This window comes from Coregonus clupeaformis, chromosome 24, assembly GCF_020615455.1.
Source record: "Coregonus clupeaformis isolate EN_2021a chromosome 24, ASM2061545v1, whole genome shotgun sequence".
Taxonomy (NCBI): Eukaryota; Metazoa; Chordata; class Actinopteri; order Salmoniformes; family Salmonidae; genus Coregonus; species Coregonus clupeaformis.
The window spans coordinates 4,005,429-4,032,073 of record NC_059215.1 but is presented as its reverse complement, the minus strand read 5'-3'; the positions used below and the strand labels follow the sequence as shown (position 1 = coordinate 4,032,073).

Sequence of the window (26,645 nt, the reverse complement as noted above, 5' to 3'; positions counted from 1 at the left end):
TTCTCCCTCTCTGAGATGACTGATTTAGAAATGAGATTTCCCCCCTTTAACCCTACCTCCCCCACCACTCCCCTCTCCCTCCCTCTGTGACTGGGCTGATATGAGTCAGATAAGGGTAGTGTTGGGTTCTGGGGAGGGAATGTACACATAGTACTATAAATAAACACAGCCTGTGTCTCAATACTCTAACAGGGCTTCCGCTCCTTGTCTCCTTTCATTGCTCCATCTGAACTGATTTGAGTGACAGGTGAAATAAGGAAACTTTCCAGGTCAGCTTCTTCCATATTGCTGTCACCTGGACTTGTTGCTAGGTGGGTGTGGCCTGGCCTGTGTTGTCAGACCAGTGCAGATAGAGAAGAAGCCACTGCAGAGGATTGAGATGCAGCCCAGAGTCTGACTTTCTCCTTCAGTGTGCTGTTCCCCTCCTGCCCTCTAGAGCGGCAGTGTCTGACTGACGCCTCTCAGCCTTTAGGAACTACCGTCTTGAGTCAGTGTTGCGGATCTGGGGCACGTTCAAGTACAAACGGGAGAAAATGCTTTTCTGACAGACAATGGAAATGTAACTAGTGGACAGTTTATGGTAGTACCTCCTTCGTTTCTAAATGTTTTCTCCCGTTTCGTGCCTCCTGAACGTGACTTAGGTGAATAGGCTCTCTGGCCAATCAGTTGCATGAGTTTAGTACCAGGGAGAGGAAGGCTGCATCTCAATACTCTATAATGTGTTCCTCTCCTTGTCTCCTCTCTTTCATTACACCTATTTGAAAACATAGGATAGGTGGAAGCAACATGGTGGACACCTGCCAGAAATATGTTTTCACATCAGTTTAAATAAAGGAAAGGAGACAAGGAGAGGAGGTTAGACTATTGAGATGCAGCCGAGACACTGTAGTCCACCAGGACTAGAACTGAGCTGGATTGAACTGGACTACCCACAGATAGGAACCGTAATGAGACTGAATGACCGGAGCGAAGGATCTCACTCGTCAAAAAATAAAAAGGGTGCTACATTTTTTAAACCTAAAGTAATCTCTGTTTTTAATTTAGATCAGGATGACATAGACCGACGCTCACTCAGCACAAACATTATTATTTACAAGCTCCAAAAATAAAAGTTAAAACGCTTTGCTTCTTTTTTTTGTCCTAATTCCCCCACACACTATTGTCTTCTTCTTGTTTCATCCTTTTTATCCAAAATAAAAATTGTACACGTAAGAGTTATGAAAATATAGGTTATTCCAACACGGCTGTCATGGATTTATACGCCTCCTCCCTGGTCTTCCTCCTCTCTCTCTCTCTCTCTCTCTGTCCAGTAGGGGTGTTGGGGGTGAGTTGGTGTTGCTGTCCCATCCCACTGGCCTGTCCTGACTCTGACCGACTCCGGGGCGTGCCATGGGGTCGTGGGTCATAGGTCAGGGTCACAGGGTTGTGGTAAAGTCGTTGAGGTCACAGTTCGTCACGGTCCCTGAGGAGTGTGTAGCGCGTCTCACTGGGGGCCAACTTCTGGAAGGAACTCTCTGGCGGGTTACTGGCCACCTCACCGATCTCCTCCTGATGAAATAACACAGTTATACACACACACACACCTCCCTGTACTACTGCAATGACACCGTTTTATACACACAGAATGAGGGTGTACTAGTATGCTTGTGAGGTGTTCTGACCTGTCCAGGTGTGCTGTCTGTCGGGTCTGGGCCGTGGTGGAACTCTCGGTGTAACTTCCCAGAGTGGAGGTCCAGAACAAACTGCCTCAGCTTCCCAGGGATCCTACGCACACACATTAATATAATAATTAGGCCTACCAATGACATTAGTGAAGTGTCGTTGATGAGAGAAGGTCATAAACTGATATCACATCAGAGCTGGTCCCATATCAAAGCTGTCTCTGCATGTTAGAGGTGGCTGCAGACACACACACACACACACACACACACACACACAGCTAATGAAATAATTAGATCTCGGTGACAGAGGGAGGGAGAACGCAAACACAGCCACAGACATCCAGAGGAGGAGGTAGTGAATGTGATGTGATGTAATTAGTTGAAGCGGGTGTCAGACCTCAGGGCTCTGTCTGTCTGATCACAGAGGTGATAGGGGGAGTGGTGGGGGAGGGGCTTAGAAGGGGGAGTAAAATAGATTAGATGAAATTACATTCGATTAGTTAACACTAATTGCAGGTGCCAAATCATGTCACATTAGCTCCTGTGTCCGGGGCCGTTAATAAAATAATTATCTAAAAGGTGTGACATTTCTATTATAATCTGTGGAGTGTATACAATGGAATTTATTATATTTGACAAATGCAGATTTTCAACATACAGATCTAAATAATCTAATGACAACAATAATGAGCCATCTGAAATACTGTCACTCAAGTCATACACAAATGAACACTAGAAAAGCCTGGCCTCGAGGGAACCCCCCCTTCAAGCCAATTGACGAGTCTTTTGGACGTCAACATTCTAACAGTCTACTAAATACACTTCATATATGCTATCGCAAAAATTATCATTTGGTTGTGTTTATGAAGGTAACAGAATACGAAAGAAAATTTATTTCAAATAACACAATAGCATTGTCATTTGTTTATGTAACTGTAGACTATATGTACAAACGAAAAGACACTATAACACCACAATTCAACTGTTAAAATCCATGAAATAAACACCATCACAAAGATCATTCATCATTCATTTGTTAACCCATAAGAGTCTAAGCCCTGTCTAAGCCGTGTGGGGGGTTCTACACAACATGTAAAGTGTTAGTTCCATGTTTCATGAGCTGAAATAAAATAAAGAGGAGTGGGACAACATTCCACAGGCCACAATCAACACCCTGATCAACTCTATGTGAAGGAGATGTGTCCATGCATGAGGCAAATGGTGGTCACACAAAATACGGACTAGTTTTCTGATCCACGCCCCTATTTTATTTTTTTAAAGGTATCTGTGACCAACAGATGCAAATCTGTATTCCCAGTCATGTGAAATCCATAGATTAGGGCCTATGGAATTAATTTCAATTGACTGATTTCCTTATATGAACTGTAACTCAGTAGAATCTTTGAAATTGTTGCGTTTATATTTTTGTTTAGTATACTAAGCTATATGGAATTGTTTTAAGAAAGTCATACCAAGGATCATTTTGCTATTTGAATTAAAATTTTAAGACCCCATGATTTTTTTTGTGGGGGGCCTTACAATTATTTTGGGCCTTACTGCAATTAGCCCATACAAAAACATTGAATAACAGATTCACTACATGGAACAACAGATAGTCCCCCCAAAAAATCTAAAGGAAGTTTGTTCTGAAGTGTTTGTCCGTTCGGACGCTACAGACGATTTTGTGAGAAGACTGTCTCAATGTCTCATGGTCTGACAAACGTTCCATAAGCCGTATCGCAATTGGAGCTGCGAGCTCCACAGCCAGAGCAAATCTATCCTTTGTCTGGATAGGCCCGAAAATGTGACGTGTCACTCTCCATGCAAATGAGGTGAGAGATTCCACATACTGCATCTCCTCAGAAAGTGCGTTAGAAGCGGGACAACCAGACCTTTCACAGCGTGCACATTAATTGATGCTGCGCTGTTCACAGAGCGCGCTGAACTTAGAAACATTGGTCGTTACCGGTCGAGAACCACTTTCAAGGTGACCTAAATAGTCGCCCAAATGGCTAAGAGGTTAAAACAATTTTTTACCAGAGACCAGTGAAAGAAAGTAGAGAGGTTATACTTACTCGATGTCTCTGAACTCAGGGTACACATACATGTGTCTGAAGGAGTCTATAGCAATGACAGGACAGTCTGCTGGAGTCTTCTGGATGTGCAGCAGTGGGTGACGGAACTTTTCACAGTCCGCATGCAGGAAGTTTATAGATCCTAGGCAGGAGAGGATAGTTATTAATATCATTGATATTATTTATTAAGAAGAGATTACCATGACTATAATAGTACTGTTATGTAACAAATATAATGCAACTCTGTCCCTGGCTGGGATGAAAACACAACACAAGTAAACAGAACAACAGAGAGAGAGTAACAATGGTCCCAGCACTGAACCCTGTGGCACACCCTTTTATTTCCCCAGGTGATTGGGCCACAAACAGATTTCTATGACAAACACACTACCTTTCTCGCTGATGAGTTGGCGTGCCACCTCGTGCTGGAACTTCTCCAAGCTCTCTGTGTCCTCCTTCACGTGAAATAGGATGAGGAATGGGATTCCCTCTTCAGTCAGCTCCTGGAACACACACATACACACAGGGAAGAGGAAGAAGAGTGAAGGCGTCAGCATGCTTCAGGTCGGCTGGCGCCTAGCCAAACAAAATGTGTGTGCTCGCATACTCCCTTAAAAATTAGAAAAAACTAGCAATAGTACTGTTTGTCCATTTTGAGACGCCGTAGCCAGTATACACTTCTTCAAAATAGTCAGAATTAATCTAACTCAAGAAATCTGTCATGAATGTTGACGTTTTTGCAGAGATCTTAGTTGCGCAATTTTGCACCTGGCTAAGATGTTTGGTGTTGTATTTTTCAAGTGGAATTTTTTGCATGAGGACGGGTCGTCTCTCGTTGAATGACAACAGGCACTTCATTGAATACCTACTGTTGACCAATCGCCGACTAGGGGGCGTAGACTTCGGCTACCGACTTCGGATTGCCCCATGAAAAAGAATTGCCCAAAACAGCAGAAAAACCCTTGCCGATGTCCAAAACAAACAAAAACTTCACAAAATGTAATATATACACAAACTGTTCCCGAACTGTTTGGGCTGGTAAAAATGCGGAAGCCTTTACGGGTCAGTGGGACATTCAGGTGTGTGTGTCTATGCCTTGGTGTCGCAAATGGCGTGGATATCGGTGGGTGCCATCCCAGGCCAAGTAACAATGGGAAAAGCACACCCCCTCTATTAATATGGTAATGAATGAGCAAAGAGATACGGACAGGATTACATTAGGGTGGGGCTGCTGTAGGGGAAGAAGCTCGGTCAGACCTGGAAGACCTCCCAGGGGTGTGTAGTCTGGGGCTACCACAACATCTAAATGATTACATTTAGTCTGAAAGACTGGATCAAACGTCGAGAAGAAAAAGAGGTAGCGAGAACGCACCTCTCCGTTTTCAAAGGTGATCTCGCGGACCAGAGGGACACATTTGTCCTGCGCCCAAGCGTAGGTGAGGTCAAAGTTGGTTAGTGAGCCCAGGTACACCATGTCAGGAACGGTCTCCCCCATCGGTTTATAGATCACATTATCACCACTGAACCTCTCTGCCTGGGACACGTCACTGGAGGGACCGAGGAAAGGAAAGATTAAACGATTACTCAAATGACAGACCCAAAACATATTAACTGTATTATAAACATTTTGTAGACCCTAAGTGCAGTGGTTGGTCTGAAGGGGAAGGGCTGTGGCTTGACTCACCCGAAGGCTGCTAGAAACACACAGTCGTCTCGGAGGATGTTGGCCACCTTCTCAAACGTGTGGTAGTTCTCAGAATCCTTCTGGTCAAAGTAACCAATAATGTTACGCCTGTCCCTCTGCAGAGAGAGAGGGAGATTTTGCCTGGTTCAGTACCAATTCATTTTTGATTATACATTGCTTTAAGGTGTCAAAACCATCAGCAGTGACCAGAAATGCAGTATAACTGACGTGAAGAGGACAGTGTCATATATAGAGTGGACAAATCTTTAGGAAGGCTTTCTATTGATAGCTCCTTGATGTCCTTGTCCCGTCAGCTGTGTTCTGTATGTCAGTTGCCCTGTATAGTTCTATTTGGTTTTTATTTTTTATTTTATGCACTGAGATTATTCTGTATAATGAAAAGCGCTGTACAAATGTAATAAATTATTATTAAATATTTCGATTAGCAATGGTCCTAGAACTGAACCCTGAGGCACACCTTTTACATTTTCAGGTGTTCGGACAACAACACACTGATTTGTGCATGCCTGATACTCACATCCACAGTGTTGGCCTCCTCCAGACTGTGTATCTCTTTAATGGGATCGACCTTCTGCTGGCGGATGAAGTCAGCGATGGCTGTGACTGACCTCTGACCTCTGTACTCCCTCTTCATCATCATCCCGTTACGGAACAACTTCAACGTAGGGTACTTACTGATCCTGTACCGCTGAGCTATGTCAGCTAGAGACAGAGAGCGGGAGAGAGGGGTGGATAAAGAGAGAGTTTGATATAGAATGAGGGAAAGGGGGAGAAAGGCGGATAAAAGAAATCAGAAAAGGATGGATAGAGACAGGGGGATGGATAAAAAAAGGTGAAAGAGTAAAAGACAGATAGAGGGTGTTTAAAGCTCTAAGGACACAACCGTCAGTCAGCCCCTGATCCCTCAGATGAAAGCCGCCCCCCACTGAGAGTAAATATTCTCACAGCGCTGTGTGTCTGTGTGTGTGTGTGTGGCAGGTGTCAGTCTCACTGCAGGGTGTCTCTAAGCTCCAGTCTTCACAGGCAGCAGCAGTTTTGTCATTAGTCTTCAAACAGTTTGCAGGTCATCAATAATTCCCTTTAATTTGCTTTATCTCAAAGGCTGTGCCTATCAAACGCCTGTGTGTGTGTGTGTGTGTGTGTGTGTGTGTGTGTGTGTGTGTGTGTTGTGTGTATGTGTATGGTTGGGGAGTAACGGATTATTTAAAAAACTAACTGTAAATATGGTGTAATCAAATTACAGATACTTTTGAAAAACTAGATTACGATTACTAAATTCAGAAAGGATTATTTATGACACCTTTCTGTTTTCTCAATGACATTCAAATCAGCATTGAAAAACGACATGAGTATAAGTTTGTCGGATCACAAGTCAGAGACCACTATGATGACACACCAAATGCGTTTTGATGGTTTGCGGGAAAAGAGCAGGATTAGGCTTTTGTAGGATACAGACCAAGCTATGTCTTCTAATGTTGCGACTGCTAAAATTAAAGAAAAGGCTTTATTAAGAGCAAGACAAAGGAGCTGATCGTGGACTACAGGAAACGGAGGGCCGACCACGCCGCCATCTACATCGACAGGGCTGTAGTGGAGCGGGTCGACAGCGTCAAGTTCCTTCACATCACTAAGGAATTAACATGGTCTACACTAGGGCTGTTGCGGTGACCGTATTACCGCCACACCAGCGGTCACGAGTCATGAAGGCAGTCAAATTCCACACAACCGTTTAGTCACGGTAATTAGGCTTCTCCAAGCTCTTATGCTGCTGATGGTCATTAGTAGCCTACCAAACATGCCAACTGCCTGGTACTCAGCAATCTAGTGTCCCTCTAATCACTCTGACATCAATGCAAATGTATTGAAAATCTAATCAAACACTTCATGAGAACACATGAGCTCATGTTGCACAACATTTCTATAGGCTATGCAATTGCAGAGTGATGGCCGCTAATAAAAAGAGGAGGATCCCATCAGCTTTCTATAGGCTAGGCCTACTATATTTACAGTGGGGAGAACAAGTATTTGATACACTGCCGATTTTGCAGGTTTTCCTACTTACAAAGCATGTAGAGGTCTGTAATTTTTATCATAGGTACACTTCAACTGTGAGAGACGGAATCTAAAACAAAAATCCAGAAAATCACATTGTATGATTTTTAAGTAATTAATTTGCATTTTATTGCATGACATAAGTATTTGATACATCAGAAAAGCAGAACTTAATATTTGGTACAGAAAGATCATATGTTTCCTGTAGGTCTTGACCAGGTTTGCACACACTGCAGCAGGGATTTTGGCCCACTCCTCCATACAGACCTTCTCCAGATCCTTCAGGTTTTGGGGCTGTCGCTGGGCAATACAGACTTTCAGCTCCCTCCAAAGATTTTCTATTGGGTTCAGGTCTGGAGACTGGCTAGGCCACTCCAGGACCTTGAGATGCTTCTTACGGAGCCACTCCTTAGTTGCCCTGGCTGTGTGTTTCGGGTCGTTGTCATACTGGAAGACCCAGGCACGACCCATCTTCAATGCTCTTACTGAGGGAAGGAGGTTGTTGGCCAAGATCTCGCGATACATGGCCCCATCCATCCTTCCCTCAATACGGTGCAGTCGTCCTGTCCCCTTTGCAGAAAAGCATCCCCAAAGAATGATGTTTCCACCTCCATGCTTCACGGTTGGGATGGTGTTCTTGGGGTTGTACTCATCCTTCTTCTTCCTCCAAACACGGCGAGTGGAGTTTAGACCAAAAAGCTCTATTTTTGTCTCATCAGACCACATGACCTTCTCCCATTCCTCCTCTGGATCATCCAGATGGTCATTGGCAAACTTCAGACGGGCCTGGACATGCGCTGGCTTGAGCAGGGGGACCTTGCGTGCGCTGCAGGATTTTTATCCATGACGGCGTAGTGTGTTACTAATGGTTTTCTTTGAGACTGTGGTCCCAGCTCTCTTCAGGTCATTGACCAGGTCCTGCCGTGTAGTTCTGGGCTGATCCCTCACCTTCCTCATGATCATTGATGCCCCACGAGGTGAGATCTTGCATGGAGCCCCAGACCGAGGGTGATTGACCGTCATCTTGAACTTCTTCCATTTTCTAATAATTGCGCCAATATTTGTTGCCTTCTCACCAAGCTGCTTGCCTATTGTCCTGTAGCCCATCCCAGCCTTGTGCAGGTCTACAATTTTATCCCTGATGTCCTTACACAGCTCTCTGGTCTTGGCCATTGTGGAGAGTTTGGAGTTTGTTTGATTGAGTGTGTGGACAGGTGTCTTTTATACAGGTAACGAGTTCAAACAGGTGCAGTTAATACAGGTAATGAGTGGAGAACAGGAGGGCTTCTTAAAGAAAAACTAACAGGTCTGTGAGAGCCGGAATTCTTACTGGTTGGTAGGTGATCAAATACTTATGTCATGCAATAAAATGCAAATTAATTACTTAAAAATCATACAATGTGATTTTCTGGATTTTTGTTTTAGATTCCGTCTCTCACAGTTGAAGTGTACCTATGATAAAAATTACAGACCTCTACATTATTGTAAGTAGAAAAACCTGCAAAATCGGCAGTGTATCAATTACTTGTTCTCCCCACTGTATACACCTGTTCTGAAAGGCCCCAGAGTCTGCAACACTACTAAGCAAGGGGCACCATCAAGCAAGCGGCACCATGAAGACCAAGGAGCTCTCCAAACAGGTCAGGGACAAAGTTGTGAAGAAGTACAGATCAGGGTTGGGTTATAAATAAATATCAGAAACTTTGAACATCCCACGGAGCACCATTAAATCCATTATAAAAAAATTGAAAGAATATGGCACCACAACAAACCTGCCAAGAGAGGGCCGCCCATCAAAACTCACAGACCAGGCAGGGAAGGCATTAATCAGAAAGGCAACAAAGAGACCAAAGATAACCCTGAAGGAGCTGCAAAGCTTCACAGCAGAGATTGGAGTATCTGTCCATAGGACCACTTTAAGCCGTACACTACACAGAGCTGGGCTTTACGGAAGAGTGGCCAGAAAAAAAGCCATTGCTTAAAGAAAAGAATAAGCAAACATGTTCGCAAAAAGGCATGTGGGAGACTCCCCAAACATATGGAAAAAGGTACTCTGGTCAGATGAGACTAAAATTGAGCTTTTTGGCCATCAAGGAAAACGCTTTGTCTGGCGCAAACCCAACACCTCTCATCACCCCGAGAACACCATCCCCACAGTGAAGCATGGTGGTGGCAGCATCATGCTGTGGGGATGTTTTTCATTGGTAGGGACTGGGAAACTGGTCAGAATTGAAGGAATGATGGATGGCGCTAAATACAGGGAAATTATTGAGGGAAACCTGTTTCAGTCTTCTAGAGATTTGAGACTGGGACGGAGGTTCACCTTCCAGCACGACAATGACCCTAAGCATACTGCTAAAGCAACACTCGAGTGGTTTAAGGGGAAAACGTTTAAATGTCTTGGAATGGCCTAGTCAAAGCCCAGACCTCAATCCAATTGAGAATCTGTGGTATGACTTAAAGATTGCTGTATATCAGCGGAACCCATCCAACTTGAAGGAGCTGGAGCAGTTTTGCCTTGAAGAATGGGCAAAAATCTCAGTGGCTAGATGTGCCAAGCTTATAGAGACATACCCCAAGAGACTTGCAGCTGTAATTGCTGCAAAAGGTGGCTCTACAAAGTATTGACTTTGGGGGGGTGAATAGTTATGCACGCTCAAGTTCTGTTTTTTTGTCTTATTTCTTGTTTGTTTCACAAAAAAAGTTATTTTGCATCTTCAAAGTGGTAGGCATGTTGTGGTCCTCTGTAGCTCAATTGGTAGAGCATGGCACTTGTAACGCCAGGGTAGTGGGTTCGATCCCCGGGACCACCCATACGTAAAAATGTATGCACGCATGACTGTAAGTCGCTTTGGATAAAAGCGTCTGCTAAATGGCATATTATTATTATTATAAATCAAATGATACAACCCCCCTCAAAATCCATTTTAATTCCAGGTTGTAAGGCAACAAAATAGGAAAAATGCCAAGGGGGTGAATACTTTCGCAAGCCACTGTATATAGCCAAGTTATTGTTACTCATTGTGTATTTATTCCTTGTGTTATTATCTTTTTTATTATTTTTCTATTTTTGTCTCTGCATAGCTGGGAAGGGACCGCAAGTAAGCATTTTACTGTTCATTACATTTACATTTACATTTTAGTCATTTAGCAGACGCTCTTATCCAGAGCGACTTACAGTTAGTGAGTGCATACATTATTATTATTTTTTTCATACCCCCCGTGGGAATCGAACCCACAACCCTGGCGTTGCAAACGCCATGCTCTACCAACTGAGCTACATCCCTGCCGGCCATTCCCTCCCCTACCCTGGACGACGCTGGGTCAATTGTGCGCCGCCCCATGGGTCTCCCGGTCGCGGCCAACTACGACAGAGCCTGGATTCGAACCAGGATCTCTAGTGGCACAGCCTTAGATCACTGCGCCACTCGGGAGGCCGAGTGGTTCATCTACACCTGTGCTTTAAGAAGCATGTGACAAATAAAATGTGATTTTGATTTGACTGCTATCAGCATCCAAAGATTATACATTCAACTTGAATAAACACTTGGAGATAAGGATATCTTACCTCCAAGTGTTATTGATATCTACATAGCACAATGATGTGAATCACACTGCTGCTCTCTCATTTAGCTATTTGTGCCTTACGAATGTATGGTTGTTGTGGATAGCTGTGGACAAATATACATGTGTAATTTAACCCAATAATGGTTGAATTGAAGAAGTTAAAGTTGCCTATCAATCATTGTTTTTGCGACCAGTGGACAGCCAGTAATAAATGCGCTCTTGTAACAGCTGCATATTGTGGATCCCAGCCTATAGAATCAACTTTTGAGGGAGTTCCTCCCTTCTAGTCCTGCGTGGTATTGTGATCCACATGCTGTCAAAAGCAAGTTTAATTTAAGAAGACCACAAGTGGGGCTTTAATTGCTCTATCTAATTCGTGCCGATTCCCAAAACAATGTCCATAGGCTTATTGGACACATGCTCAAACTCGCACACTTTTGATCGACTTAAACAGCTGCAAATTATCGAGATATCAGAGTGTCACCAACAAAACCTTAAACAATAGGCCTATAGCAAATGCAGCATATGGCATTCATTTTTCCACATGCAAATAGCACTTTTGGTTAGTGCTCAAAAGCATGCCATTCCATGAAGGCAGCATTTCCTTTTCAACTTGAAGTCCTTAGTTTTGGGGTTATATTTTGGGGTTATGCTCAGGTTAAACAATTTGGCTTATCTATATTTCCATATCCTATTCTTGACGATCAAGAGTATTACATGAATTGGAATGACTGGAACTCTGACAGACTTTTAATGTAAAGATATAGCCTAATCGTATTATTATCTGTATTGAAGTAGAAAGCAATGGTTTAGAAGAAGCCTACATAACCCATAAAGTAAAATGCATCATCCATTTATGGCCAGCTATGTAAACTATAACATTGATTGATCCTACAATAGATGTCGTTTAATTGGTAATATAAATTTTTATCTCCTTCTAATGCCTCTTAAGGGGAAAGTAATGTAAAACTAACTAAAAGTAATCAGATTACGTTACTGAGTTTGGGTAAACCAAAAGGTACTTTACAGATTACAATTTTGGACTGTGTGTGCGTGTACGTGCGTGTCACTCACAGTGCTGATCGCAGTCGACTCGCGCAAACACCACCTGAGTGACATCAGGAAACTCCTCCCTCGCGATGTTCGATGCCTCCTCAAAGATAGGCTGGAGCATCTGGCTGAATCTACACCTGGGGGGAGAGGGGGGAGAATGTGGGTATAATTTGCTTATCCAAATTAGATTTCATATTGTTACCCTTTGGAGGAACTGTCATACTGTAATTGTTTTGGCCACATTGCATTACTCTCCAACCATGATGCCACTAAAGCATGTTGGAATTCTAATTCATTACACACACACACACACACCCACACACACACACACACACACACACCCCCACATCTGGTACATGAGTTAAACACACACAAGGCAAACAACTAATGTGGACACAAAGAAAATGTATGCAAACAGACAACTGAGTAGGCGATGACAAATGTTCACAGGAGAAGTAACACACTTACCAGTCTGCATAGAAATTAACCAACGCCACTCCAGCATTGTCTGTGAGGAAACAAACACGTTACACCCACTGTTTTACAACAACGTCAAACACACAGGAATTAAAGTACATTTACACATACTCATAGGCAAGGGAGGTTTGTGTGTGAATCATTAGTGTTATTCATACAGTTAAACAGCCACAACCACGAGGCGTCGAGGAAGGAGAGAGTGACAACACAAGATAGAGAAAGAGAAATACAGGGAGAGATTGAGGGAGGGAGGAAGTGACAGAGAGATGGGGAGAGAAAGAGGGATAGATGAGAGCCAGAGAGATGTCTGTAACAGGTTATAGAGTCAATGTCTTACTGAGGATGTCTTCAATGTTTCCTGTGTCTAGACTGGTAATCTCAGCCTGGCCTGGAGTGGAGAGACCAGTCACCTAGATCCGGAGAAGAAAGGGTTAATGAGGGTGATGACATGGCTAGGACCAGTCCCTCACACAGATGTGACATCAGCCCAGTCCAAAAACAACCACTAGACATTCAGTGTTTGCAGAGTTGACGGAATAAGTTATAAAGCTACTGTCCTATTGTTTACATGAATTCCCTTGTTGCTGTTTCCAGACCAGGCAAACAAGTGAGAAACCATATTTTTCCTCTTCGGCTCCCTCCCTCCGTTTTTATTATTTATTATTTATCCATACGAGTCCTGTTGAGATCCAGATATCTCAGTTCTCTGATGGACGTTGACGCCACAGGCGATGTGGAACAGAGGACTCTGTTCTCAGGGTCAAAGTCAAACTTCACCATGGACTGGAGCGACCAGGACAGTGCCATACACTGGACATGGAGGCAGAGACAGAAGTGGAAGCGAGACATCACACTGCATACTATTTTCTGGTTCATATACAGTCAATGAACTAAGCAGACCAGACCCAGCTGCTATCGCATTTGTGTCTATGGGATAGCCACCCCTTAAGCAGACCGGAACTGTGACCATTTTTCCCAATGGTAAACGTAAGACATCTTCATTTATCCACCATATTTGATGGAGAGTGATGTTACTGGAGATGCTTTGCTACTCTGAGTCTCACATTCCCTGGAAGATTAAACATATTTCTCTGCATCTCAGCCAGCAGCTCTGAGTCCTATGACAGCGCACTCCAATTCTCTGCTACCACCATAACAATAACTTCACACAAACACAGTAACAAGAGCCACAGTCACTAGACTGATAGTTGAGCTTAGGACTTAGGAGAGATGGCTGTGGCTAGGATATATACTGGGGCTAAGTTAATCATGGCCTGGACTTTCCCATGTATTAATACTAATGGAACCCCTCTAAACCAGTTTCTCAGCAGCATCCTGTCAATGACGACATTCAGAACACTAAGCTTTATCTAACATCAGTCGTTTGACTCATCATCCAAATCAGCAGGGTGTGTGTGGTGAAGGACACACCCTCTGTTAAGTAGGGTCCCCTGTAGCTCAGTTGGTAGAGCATGGCGCTTGCAACGCCAGGGTTGTGGGTTCGTTTCCCACGGGGGGCCAGTATGAAAATGTATGCACTCACTAACTGTAAGTCGCTCTGGATAAGAGCATCTGCTAAAATGACTGTATTCTAGGATGAGACAGACACACAGACACTGTTACAGTGCCCTCCGTAATTATCGGGACAGTGACTTATTTTTTCTTCTTTTGGCTCTATACTCCAAAAGTTTGTATTTGAAATCAAACAATGACTATGAGGTTAAAGTGCAGACTGTGAGCTTTAATTTGAGGGTATTTTCCTCCATATCGGGGGAACCGTTTAGAAATTACAGCACTTTTTGTACATAGTCCCCCCATTTTAGGGGACCAAAAGTATTGGGACAAATTCACTTATATGTGTATTAAAGCAGTCAAAAATTAAGTATTTGGTCCCATATTCCTAGCATGCAATGACTACATCAAGCTTGTGACTCTACAAATTTGTTGGATGCATTTGCTGTTTGTTTTGGTTGTGTTTCAGATTATTTTGTGCCCAATAGAAATGAATGGTAAATAATGTATTGTGTTATTTTGGAGTCACTTTTATTGAAAATAAGAATATAATATGTTTCTAAACACTTCTACATTAATGTGGATACTACCATGATAACGGATAATCCTGAATGAATCATGAATAATGATGAGTGAGAAAGTTACAGACGGACAAATATCATACCCCCCCAAAATGCTAACCTCACCTGTTATTGTAATAGAAAGGCATTAGCATGTCTTGGGGGTATGATCTTTTTGAATCTGTAACTTTCTCACTCATAATTTTTCACGATTCATTCAAATTTGTAGTCACAAGCTTGATGTAGTCATTGCGTGCTAGGAATATGGGACCAAATACTTAACTTTTTACTACACATATAAATTCATTTGTCCCAATACCTTAAAATGAAGGGACTATGTACAAAAAGTGCTGTAATTTCTAAACCCGATATGGATGAAAATACCCTCAAATGAAAGCTGACAGTCTGCACTTTAACCACATAGTCATTATTTTAATTCAAATCCAAACTTTTGGAGTATAGAGCCAAAAGAAGAAGAAATGCTTCACTGTCCCAATAATTACAGAGGGCACTGTATATGTATGTACAGTATGTGTTTTAGGTGACACTGACAGTCAGTGTTAACAGGAAAAGCTGTCTTTGCTGTGGTTTATAATATGCACTGTAACATAGCACTTAAGAGAGAAGGCTGAGTGGTGGTGGATGTCGTTGCACGTACAAAATGTACACACACTATTTCTGGGGTCTAACTAATACAGGACTAGTGGTATTATGTATAGTGAGATCATCTCACAGCAGCCTGGCTGTGACACTCATCTGTATGCCTGCTGAGCTACAACTGCTTCAGTTTAACAAGAGATATTTCAGTAATTAAATGTTTCCACTGTCTCTGGTTTAATTATGTAATGGTGACGAGACAGCCCTATTGCCTAAAAAATTAATGAATACAGACATATTTGTAGATACTTTCTAGTTACCTTCTAGTTTCTAGATTAGAGTCAGTCAGTATAAAAACCATGAATCGTACTGATAAACAACTATATGACTTAGTTTAAATTCCTGACTGACTGTACAGAAGGTTTACACTGTAATAGGCCTATATCCTGAGCTGCAGAACAGAGCTGTGATCAGTTCCGGGTTGTCAGCCAATAGGAATGAGCCACAACAGAGGAATTCACCAACCGGCTCCATCATTCCGCAACTTGATTACGGCCAAATTCACTAACTTGTGGTACCGTCCCACGACCTGGCTAGCTAGCTACATTTGTTAGTAAGCAAGACAACTATACATTAGTTGTTGGCTAGCTAGCTAAGTTAAACAAACAAGCAAATCTAGCCATGTCTGATAGCTAACGTTAGCTCACACAATCAATGATACGTTGATTTAAGATTCACCATGCGCCTAGAATAAGATACTGTTTGGACTTGCACAGTCGTAAGCTAGCTAAGTTTGTTAACATAACTGGGCAAAGTAAGGCGAGTGAGCACAGAAAAGGAGGGTCATGACTCATTTCTCTACATTGCTAGCTAACAGTTAGCTAACGTTACCAAGCTTAGCTAGCCAGCTAGCTGATCTCAATTAACCTGGTTTACCGACTAGCTATTTTAGCCAGCTAGCTAGCTACAGTAATGTAAAGACTATATTCATGTTCAATACAGCTTTCTGTTGTGATTGACTAGCTATCTATCACTTTGAAAAACGAATGCCCATCATTCTAACGTTAGCTAACAAGCCAAAGGACTAACGTTAGCTAGCTGCTTGTGAAGTCAGACCGACCGCACTTCAAATACGAGGACGTGTAGCTGCCGAAGCTCCTTACCAGCAGTATCGTGAAGAAGCCGACCTCGAGAGAGGATACTATTGGTGGCAGTTTCATTGTATAGTGGAGTTGGTTGAGGTTATGGTGTTGTTCGGTCTTCCCTGTCTCTCGACACCACTCTGCTGCTGAGGCAGGAAACGGATGGGTGACCACGGTAACGTGAGCGATATTTCCGGGTTTAACGCTGAGGTTTATGGGAGTAGTAGTTTTATAATTATCTTTAGCAATGATTCCCAATTAGGCTTAAAACTACAAGTATGGCGTCTTTCTTTGGGAGTTAGAAAAATTGGAAATGGGAGTTGTATTTTTCTAAATATTTTGCGACCCAGATGTTTGTGGTCCGAAGGAACACTTTCTGGGACAAAACTTCTAGCATTAGAGAGTGAGAGAGTCAGGAAGATACTGAACAAAATAACAAATAACCATAAAAAAAGATACATATATTTTCCTAATGTTGACAGTTGCTAAAGGCATATTTTTCTCAATTATTCCGTGATTTCTAATGGTGTAAGGTAAGTTGCGTCATCGTTAGTTATGCAGGCTACCCTGCTAGCTAACTATCAAACTCATGCACCACTAGTCATTTCTTATTGACCAGCTAGTGAGATGCTGATTTTGCCCTGTGCTAGTGACATGCTGATTTTGCCCTGTGCTAGTGACATGCAGATTTTGCCCTGTACATGTGACTAATAAGCTCATCTAATCGAAATCTAATATTTTCGCCTGCAGAAAGCCAAGGCAGCTACACAGATTCAGGTAGGATATCAACTGTATTGTAGTCTGTTATTGACTCTCCAGGTGTTTCAGTTGTTTTGTGTATTTTCACCTAATCTTTACCGAGGCTGCAAAATGAATCCTTCGAACAACTGCTAAGTTACTGAAATAATACCGTGTGTTGTGTTACTTATTACACAGTTATTACTACACACGTTACAGTTACTACAGTAGTTCCCTTGCGAAAACAGATTACTGTCAGATAGCTTTGGGACAGAATATCGGCAGTCTGTGTATCCAATACACAAACTAACGTTACTGTTGTTCTGTCCTAAAACTAACAGTCAGTGCAGCGTCCAAAATACCACAGTCGGCTGCAGTTACTGCACTTTAACTGAAATCGTTTTTGTAAGGGGTGTAACAACATACAGGTAGCAGGCACTGCTTGATACAAAAATATAATTCTCAGAGTAGCCTATGCGCTGCCTCTGTTGTTTGGATAGTAAGTGCGACAGACAAGAGACTTGGGGGATAGAAGGACAGAGATCTGTGTCTGAGCAGTCACGATGTAGCAGATAATGTATCTGTTACATCGTGTCTGTCTGTCTGTCTGTCTGTCTGTCTGTCTGTCTATCTATCTATCTATCTATCTATCTAATCTATCTTCTCTCTCTATCTCCCTGTCTCTCTGTCGATTTCTCCCTGTGCCCTTCCTGCTCTAACCAAGTCTACCGTAGAGCCCAGTAGTTGGCATAGAGCGGGCAGGGAGCAGGCAGGGTGTCTGTGTGTGTTGGCAGCGTGGCTGTGAGCAGGTGGGCAGGTCTCAGTGTGTGAGAGATCCTCTCTCTCTCTCTCTCCGTAGGATCCAGGATCAGGGCAGGCAGGGGACCTGGACGTGCAGCCAAGCCCACCGAGGATGCACTGAGCTGGAGAACATCTGCTGAGGCCTCCCCCTAGCACTGCCATGGTAAGAGTCCAACACACACACTCATACACTCACACTCACAAACCAGCATATACATCCTCCTCCCAATGATTCATTATAATGTGACCATAGTGTTATCTCTCTCACTACTGTCTAAAGGGTCATGTATAACCATGTTTCGTTGCCTGTGTGTGTGTGTGTGAGACACTGACTGTGTGCAGTGTGTGTGTGTATTTTATAATTGTTAAGTAGATGAAATGTTGAATTGAATCCCAGCATTAATATTTGATGTGGTAAAGCTGTCCATAGGGGGTTCCCACTTCCCATTGTGTCAGCAGCTCACAGATGGAGACAGTTGTGTGTGTGTCTGTGTGTGTGTGTCTGTGTGCTTACTGTAATAGTTGAACTATTAAAAATGTTTTATAAGCAGACCTTCTCATGTCTATACTGGGGTTTAATAGCAGGAACCGGGTTACCGAGATTTCCCGCCCATACCCACTCCCATTTCCCGGGATAAATAACTGTGAGAAACCGGTAAATTATAATACATTATTTATATGAACAGCATTATGTGAAATGGAACTATTAAATTATATGCAATGTCTAAATCTGGCTTCTCTACGGCCTTCTGTGCTCTGCTATCTGCATGATCAATAATCAACACTCAGGGTGGAGGCAGACAGCACTGTCTGCAGCGCAGTTCACAATGAATGCATGTATCATCTCATCAGCTGGTAACTTTCTTTCTTGAGACAGGGACATTTGCTTCAACATAGCCTATGGTACAGTAATATTAGGCCTAATACATCTGAATGATAGATTAATATGAATGTGTTTCTAATTTACACATCTGTCTTTCGGGGTCACCTTATTGTAAACCCCTTTTTTTTTTTGCAGCTGCAGAATTTTAAAACAGCCTATCACTCGAATGTATTTGCTTTAAATCAGTGCACAGGCGAGCACTCTTTCTTAAAATCTTTCTCTCTTTCCATCAATTCCATTCAAATTGCATCCGAAATAGATAGTCCTCTAGATTGTTGGACAGTTCACCATTCTCTTGGGTAATTACGCAGCTGCTCTCCACTGGCCACTCTCCTTCTTAGCTTTTTGAGGAGTCCCAGGAAAAGCTAGACTAGAATAGCTTGTTGGTCATTTTTTCCAGCATTTCTTATACTAAGAGACTATTGGAAGAGGGATGCAAGCTTGCTCTTGTTTGCTGAATGTTAAATAGAAAGGAGAGAACGCACGATGGCGATAGGCTGTAGCAGTAATTTATTCAGACTCATTACCATTCAAACCTCATGAAGTGAAGCGAAAGCCGTCTGCATCCTATTCTAGTAGCCTACTATATTATTCCAGCATGTCATTACAATAATTAAGATAAGGACAACAAAACGTATTTCATTGAACTGTTGAGAGCGAGGAAGGAATGAAGCAACCATAAAGAGAAGAGGAAGTAGCCTAATACACACAACATGTGGGGAAATATTATGAAAGTTAATGCGTCAGCCTATTAATTATAACAAATGTAGGCCCTATTATTATTCAAAATGTAAATCAATTCTCTAGCCAATACGTTTGTAGACCACATGTGCTGCGCCAGCATCACTTGTTCTCTCCCAACTTCATGGTTTGAAAGACGTGCGTAATTTCAGTCCATTATACAATACAGTACATAAATACAGTCCACACTCAAAAATATTACTGGAGCTTGTTTCCTTTATTTACTCAAGAGAGCATACATCTATGGGCTTTTATGTTTTTCTGTTGTGTGTAATGTGCAGTATAGCCTATCATATGTATTGGATAACAGCATAATCATTTGGTTTTTTTTTGGGCTTGGGCTCATAAAATGTATTTAGTGTAGGGCTTATAACATTTCTTTAATGTAAGGCTCATCTGGCTCAGGTAGCATATAGCTTGAATATTCATACAGATCAAAGCTCTAATCCAGATACTGTATATTTAAGATGCCCTGCTCCTTTTTACCCTGTGTGCTATCAGGAGCACATCGGACTAATTTGAATTGTTGGGCCATGGGGGTGGGGGCTTTTTGATGAGTTGGTCCTGGAGGTGTTGGAAACTAATCTGATTGTTGTCAGACTCTGCTGTATATAATTGGATCTTTAGAATAGCACATCATTCTGTCTGATGGTTTTATATGCTTTGGAATGACACTTCCAGTTTTGGCGGGAAATACCAGGTTACCCGGGAGAAAAGTGATTTATTCTCAGAATGGAACATTTGTAAAAAAACAGGATCATATTTAACCTTAGTCTATACCAAGTGTCTGTATGCTCAGAGTAACCTCAGTCACGTGCTATTCTTTTCATTCCATCTCTCCATCTTTCTCAATCTATTTTTTCTCTCATTGATTTTTTGTTTGTTTTTCCAGCTGATTATGTCCCTGTGCTCTGATTCGCCGGCGGGCACGGCTCTCTGCACTCTAATTGGACATTTAATTAGATCACAATTTTAGCCAATTAGACTCTGAGGGGGGTGGAGGAGAGTAGAGTGGCCAGAGGGGAAAGGGAGGTCGCTCTCTCTCTCTCTCTCTCTCTCTCTCTCTCTCTCTCTCTCTCTCTCTCTCTCTGGGGGCTGTCTCATTAGTGGTATAATGGGTGATTGTCACAGCAATCCTCCCCCTGTGTTACTCCCTGAGTGGCACCACCCACAGACCCAGTGCCAGGGCTAAGAGCCATGGGGGGGGGGAATCCTAGCCTGGTCTGATAGTCAAATACAGTTTTTCTCGATTGCTAAGACACATTTCTTGAAACTTTCACCCATTTTCTCAAAACTTTAAACACAAAACCAAATCTTCAAACTACATTCACAAAACCCCTGACTCTTCTGGCTAAATCAAACAATCGCCTCAAAACCATTTAATCTGTGCTCAAAATCAAACAATGCTTTCAGATCATACACACAGCCAGTCAATATATAAACACTACAGAGCGTTCATTAGACACTACATCAAAAAATGGAGAACACAGCGTCCAGGGCATGTAGTTACATATTTTTGTATTTATTGTATATAGTAAACGCATTTTGCAATTAAAACAAAAAGTATAGTAATCACAACTTAGTACAGTAAATATATTGTATACTGTAAGTACTGCAAGTAATAAAGTATTGAATGTCTGTATATTCAGCACTTGCATAAAAATACAGTAGTCCAACTGCAAAAGCCCAAAGAACAAAGAAAACTCTAAATGAAAAGCACATTACAGTACACTCAAAAATGTTGTGCAACTGCGAAATCAAAGTCAATGAGAGATTCATTCTGCCTCAGCATCACGTCTTTGTGCTGGTTCCGGCCAGAGGACTTCGTCCACATCACAGGCAACATTGTCCCTTGCCAGGCAACAGGGTAAAAACCCTCTGGTGTGCCGGATCCAGCCTTGACAACACTCCACACCTATGTCACCACAGGCCAATTCCATTGCCTGTAAGAGATTTTCCCTGGTATATGGGTTTCGGTCATAGACCTTCCACCGCCACGCAGAGAAAAACGATTCTATTGGGTTGAGGAAAGGGCTGTATGGTGGAAGGCAAACATTTATGAATCGCTGGTTGATGTTGAACCACTCGCGTATCCGGACACCACGGTAAAAGCTGACATAGTCCCAAACCACGACATAGACAGGATGCACTGCCTGCTGATGATCCTGCTGCTCACGCTCAAACAAAACATCCCGAAGACCACCCAGAAATGTAAGAAGATGTTCAGTGTTATATGGCCCCAGGGTTGCATGACGGTGGAGAACCCCACGATTACTTATGGCTGCACAAAGGGTGACATTGCCACCACGCTCGCCAGCGACTTCCACAATGGCACGTTGGCCAATTATGTTCCTGCCTCTCCTTCTCCTCTTTGCAAGATTGAACCCTGCTTCATCTACAAAAATGTATTAATGGGGCCTTTCCATGGAATCCAATTAAAACACTCTCTATATATAAAAATAGATAAATAAGTAGTTTAGTAAGTGATACAGAAAGACAGACTTCTGCAATAGTGCATTTGTATGTACTCCTGATTTACATACACTACAATATAGTGCAGTTTACAGTAACAGTAGGCTAGTAGCATAGCATTGTACTATAAGCATCAGCGCTGAAAGTGTCTGAGTGTACACTTACTTGCACATACTGAAATCGTAGATCTTTGACCCTTTCTGAGTTGCGCTCAAAGGGTACTCTGTACACTTGCTTCATGCGTACCCTGTTGCGCTGGAGGACACGGTCAATGGCTGACACTGTTGATTCCTTCAAATTTACATTGTGTTCAACAACTCTTTGCTGTATTTCACGCAGTCGGATGGCATTGTTTTGAAGGACCATATCAACAATGAGAGCCTCTTGCTGTTGGGAGAACATAGCAGGCCTTCCACCCTCATGTGGTAGTCTTGCAATTCTACAAAAAGGGAAAATGCACTTACAAACGTATACATGCAGTAAAAATAGTAATGGACATTACTTCTATACATAAAATATTGTATGGTAAGGAATGTATTCTTTTTTTCCCCAGTCCCCTTTCTATTGACAAAGTGATGTACTGAATGAAATGTATACAGTAAACTTTCAATGACCAAAATAAAAAGAAACAATTACCTGTACTCTTCTCTGAATGTCCTGATTATGGTGGCCACAGAGAATCTGCTCAAATTGGGTTGTACTCTTTGTCCTGCTTCCCTCATTGTCATTCCATGAACAACAACATGGTCTATCACAGTTGCTCGAATATCTTCTGAAATGACTGTTCTTGGTCTTGCTCTTCCTCGTCCTCGTACTCTTCCTCCTCTTCCTCTCAGATTGTTTCCATCCATTGTTGGTATCAACATTCAATGCACCTGTGCAACCTGTGCACTCTGAACTGGCTTATATTCTGTACAATTGGTTTTATCACATCATTAGAAACAAGTGTGAACAATTTGGAGTCGTTGTGTGTAAACGATGACAACTGTGTTGTAGTTGTGTTTAACTTTTGCCGCCTGTGTTTACCATTTTGTAACACAAGTGCATCACAGTGCGAAATGTGTTTTAGTGAATGAGAATGTGTTTTGCAAAAAGAGTGATTGATTCGACAAATGGGTTTAGGCCACTGAGCATTTGGTTCAGAGATTGGGGTTTAGTGTTTTAGCAATTCAGAAAAACTGTAATACCAAGTTTCAAGTTTTAATGTCACATGCACAAGTACAGTGAAATGCCTTTCTTGCAAGCTCTAACCCTAACTAAAGTAGTGCACTACATGGGGAATAGCCGGGGTGTGATATGAGACACAGCCGGGATGTTATTGCTGTCAATGGCTCTGATTAACCTTCAATACAGCTGACAGACTGCCAGTCAGTGAGACATCGACCTGCTCACAGACATCTAGATCAGTCACATAGACACACACCCCAACCACATAATCACACATAAACACACAGAGTGTGAGGTTAGTGTCTTGTTGTGCAGAATGGTATTGACTCAGTGGAATGTTCTGGTATAATATCACTAGCTAATGAGGCAGAGATAAGCCGGTAGAAACACAAACAACAGATCAGATATCACCAGAGGCTCGATAACATGCCAGTCAAAATCACACCTATTAATGTTTTGTACGATAATTTATTTAACAATACAAAACATCCACATACAAACGACAGCATACAGACGTACACAAACATTAATGACATCACACCTGCTCACACCCCCATCTCCAGTGCCTGCATCACACTCTGCCACATGGCCTGAAAAGCCAATCACACCTATTTCTACAAATCACACCTATTTCTACAAACTAAGTCTGTGTGATGATGATGATGGTGGATGTGATGATGATGATGGAGGTGATGATGATGATGGTGGAGGTGATGATTATGATGATGATGGTGGAGGTGATGATGATTATGGTGATGATGATAGTGGAGGTGATGATGATGGGGTAGATGATGATGGTGGTGGAGGTGATGATGATGGTGGAGGTGATGATGATGGTGGAGGTGATGATGATGATGATGGTGGAGGTGATGATGATGATGGTGGAGGTGATGATGATGGTGGTGGTGAGTTGTTTGATGAGTTCCTCAGAGAAGATATTAGTGTGTTTTTGTATAGAGTGATGTGAGCCAGGGTAACACCATCCCCACTCCTTTTCCTCCCTCCCTTCCCCTCCCCTCCCTCCCTCCAAACCCCCCCGAGCTCTCAGACTAGAAGCACAAACAACACCTACCCCCCAATGGATACCAGCACTCAGAACACACACACACATGTACATTCACTCTCAGGTGTAAGCCCTTAGAGACAACACAGTCAATATCAATGTCCCTAGAGCGGTCTCACACATACCACTCACCTCTCTCCCTCCCCCTTCTCCTCACCCCTCAGGAGAGATAGAGTGAAACGACCCCCTCTGCCCACCACAACCACCCCGCCACCACACACACACACTCCCTCTTTCATGCACAGTCTCTCTGCCTCAGGATGTCTAATGTTGGGAATCCCCTTGAGAAGGCTCTCGGATCTGTGTGTGTGCGTGCGTGGGAGCGCGCGCTTGTGTAACCCCGTGCTGTGGTGTATTAGCCACAGGCGTAACTCTCTGACCCCAGTGGTGGTCTGATTGACAGCTGTAGTCCCGCCTAATTGCATTACCCTCCCTTGTGATTGGCTCCCAGCCCTGGGGGCTCATTTGTCAGGGTGCATCATGGGTAATGATGTAAATTAGCAGCACTATGTGTCACTCAGCTCTCGTTCCCTGCTGTTTGGCTCTGCTGCGCCCCAAGGCCCGACCCCCAGCCGAGTGAGAGCAGATTATTGGTCTCTGGGGAACCAGGAAGTGCCCCAGAGACTGTGCGAGGGGACAGAGAGTCCCTATAGGCTGATACTATCGCTCCTCCCGCCTCTTTACCTGTCTATCAAAACTACAGAGAAGTCCCTCAGGCCTGCCCTGCTATCAGATCAGAGATACATACTGACCTCAACACACACACACACACACAAATGCATGGCATGCATGTGGGTCTTTAATATGGAGTGATTTCAGTGCCAAAAGAAACTGTATTTGAATTCAATATTTTCGCATTTGTATTAAGACATTGAATTTCAATTAAATATCTTTGCATTTGTAATGCACAAATTGAATCATTTAATTAATAAATTGAACTTCATGATTTGAAACTGAATTGAATGAATATTGCATTCAGTTTAAAAAATAAAATGGAACGGGTGTAGGGAGAAGGGGTTCAGGAACGGGTGTAGGTGTAGGGAGAAGGGGTTCAGGAATGGGTGTAGGTGTAGGGAGAAGGGGTTCAGGAACAGGTGTAGGTGTAGGGAGAAGGGGTTCAGGAACGGGTGTAGGTGTAGGGAGAAGGGGTTCAGGAATGGGTGTAGGTGTAGGGAGAAGGGGTTCAGGAACGGGTGTAGGTGTAGGGAGAAGGGGTTCAGGAACGGGTGTAGGTGTAGGAGTGGGTGTGGGTGGTAGGGCAGGGGGACTGTGTGCACTTGGCAGGCCCAGACATATTTTTATCCCCCAACCTCCCTCACACACGCACTCTATGCTATTACAGTTTTATCCTCAGAATCTAATGTGTGCCAAAGTGTGTGTGTGTGTCACCAAAAAGGAAAAACAGCAAGAAAGGCTTCAGGCTCCGCCCCCCATTGCTTACACAGCATGCCTTAGCTCTGTCCTCCATCAAAACCAGACGTCTACACACACACACACACACACACACACACACACACATACTTTGATTCCGTGTCTCTGTCTGTATGTCTCAGCAGTCTCTATTCTCTCTGTCCCAGCAGAGACCATGTGTGAGTTCCCTGTCTCTCCTGAAAGTGTATGTGTATGCTGTATGTGTGTTTTTGGAGGAGTGTGTTTGTGTGTGTATGTATGTGTGTGCTCTGTCTAATGCTCCCGCAGTGTCTCTGAAAGGTTGTGCTGGGGTTTCTGTTGCATTGAAATCCTCCAATATAACACTGAATAAAGACTGGGCCTAAATAATGACGGTGTGAGTGAACCTGGTCGATGCTTTCCACTGTGTGTTGTTGCCTGCATGCTAATCTACAGGTTGACTCTTCAGTCCCACTGATGAATGACTGAATTAATAACTTCCTCAATTCTGTACAGGACACCATGTTTTTCCTGTCATGCTTTGTTGGAACTAAACTTTTTCAGAAGTGTGTGTGTGTGTGTGTGTGTGTGTGTATGTGTGTGTGTGGGGAGTGGGCAGGGGGGTGGAGGTGGGTAGTTAGCAGCAGTCACAGGAGGATATTGCTCTTGTTAATATTATGTTTTGTTTGAAGGTGCTGCCAGATGGCATCTGTACGATCACGGCATGTGTTAGATATTAGCATTCATTAAGTATCTGTGTAGTGTTTGTATGCATTGTCTACTTAGTGTGTGTGTGTGTGTGTGTATGTGTGTGTTTGATCCAAGGAAATTAGGAAATGACGGGAGTTTGTGGTGGATCCCAGTGAAGCCCCCATAAAAACTCTCTGTCACGGAAAATTACTTCCCACGATATGGCTAACACACACATGCGCACACCACGCACGCACGCACACACACACACACACACACACACACACACACACACACACA

General features: G+C 43.0%; 2 protein-coding genes across 2 annotated transcripts in view; one reads left to right on the top strand and one right to left on the bottom strand.

The window, feature by feature from the left end:
• Nucleotides 1–1,003: 1,003 nt before the first annotated feature.
• Nucleotides 1,004–16,574, bottom strand: erp44 (endoplasmic reticulum protein 44). The gene is made up of 11 exons (XM_045206986.1): nucleotides 16,423–16,574; nucleotides 12,928–13,000; nucleotides 12,582–12,621; nucleotides 12,135–12,250; nucleotides 5,959–6,143; nucleotides 5,421–5,536; nucleotides 5,109–5,283; nucleotides 4,128–4,239; nucleotides 3,737–3,878; nucleotides 1,662–1,764; nucleotides 1,004–1,548 (listed from the first exon to the last, which is right to left on the bottom strand). The coding sequence occupies exons 1-11, from the start codon at nucleotides 16,477–16,479 to the stop codon at nucleotides 1,444–1,446; spliced, it is 1,224 nt and encodes a 407-aa protein (XP_045062921.1). The 5' UTR covers nucleotides 16,480–16,574; the 3' UTR covers nucleotides 1,004–1,443.
• A 122-nt stretch (nucleotides 16,575–16,696) lies between these two features.
• Nucleotides 16,697–26,645, top strand: part of invs (inversin) — a 29,092-nt gene continuing 19,143 nt past the window's right edge. Inside the window, exons 1-3 of the mRNA XM_045206988.1 lie at nucleotides 16,697–16,934; nucleotides 17,152–17,178; nucleotides 17,999–18,103. Of these exons, the coding sequence (XP_045062923.1) occupies nucleotides 18,101–18,103 (3 nt within the window). The 5' untranslated portion in view covers nucleotides 16,697–16,934; nucleotides 17,152–17,178; nucleotides 17,999–18,100. The remainder of the gene's footprint in view (nucleotides 16,935–17,151; nucleotides 17,179–17,998; nucleotides 18,104–26,645) is intronic.

What these genes read in the sequence shown, in the direction of transcription:
- erp44 (XM_045206986.1), bottom strand. Translation starts at nt 16,479, where the DNA reads ATGAAACTGCCACCAATAGTATCCTCTCTCGAGGTCGGCTTCTTCACG. An exon ending in GCTTCTTCACGATACTGCTG is followed by an intron (nt 13,001 to 16,422) that starts GTAAGGAGCTTC and finishes CTCCGGATCTAG; the next exon opens with GTGACTGGTCTCTCCACTCC. An exon ending in CCAACTCATCAGCGAGAAAG is followed by an intron (nt 3,879 to 4,127) that starts GTAGTGTGTTTG and finishes TCTCCTGCCTAG; the next exon opens with GATCTATAAACTTCCTGCAT.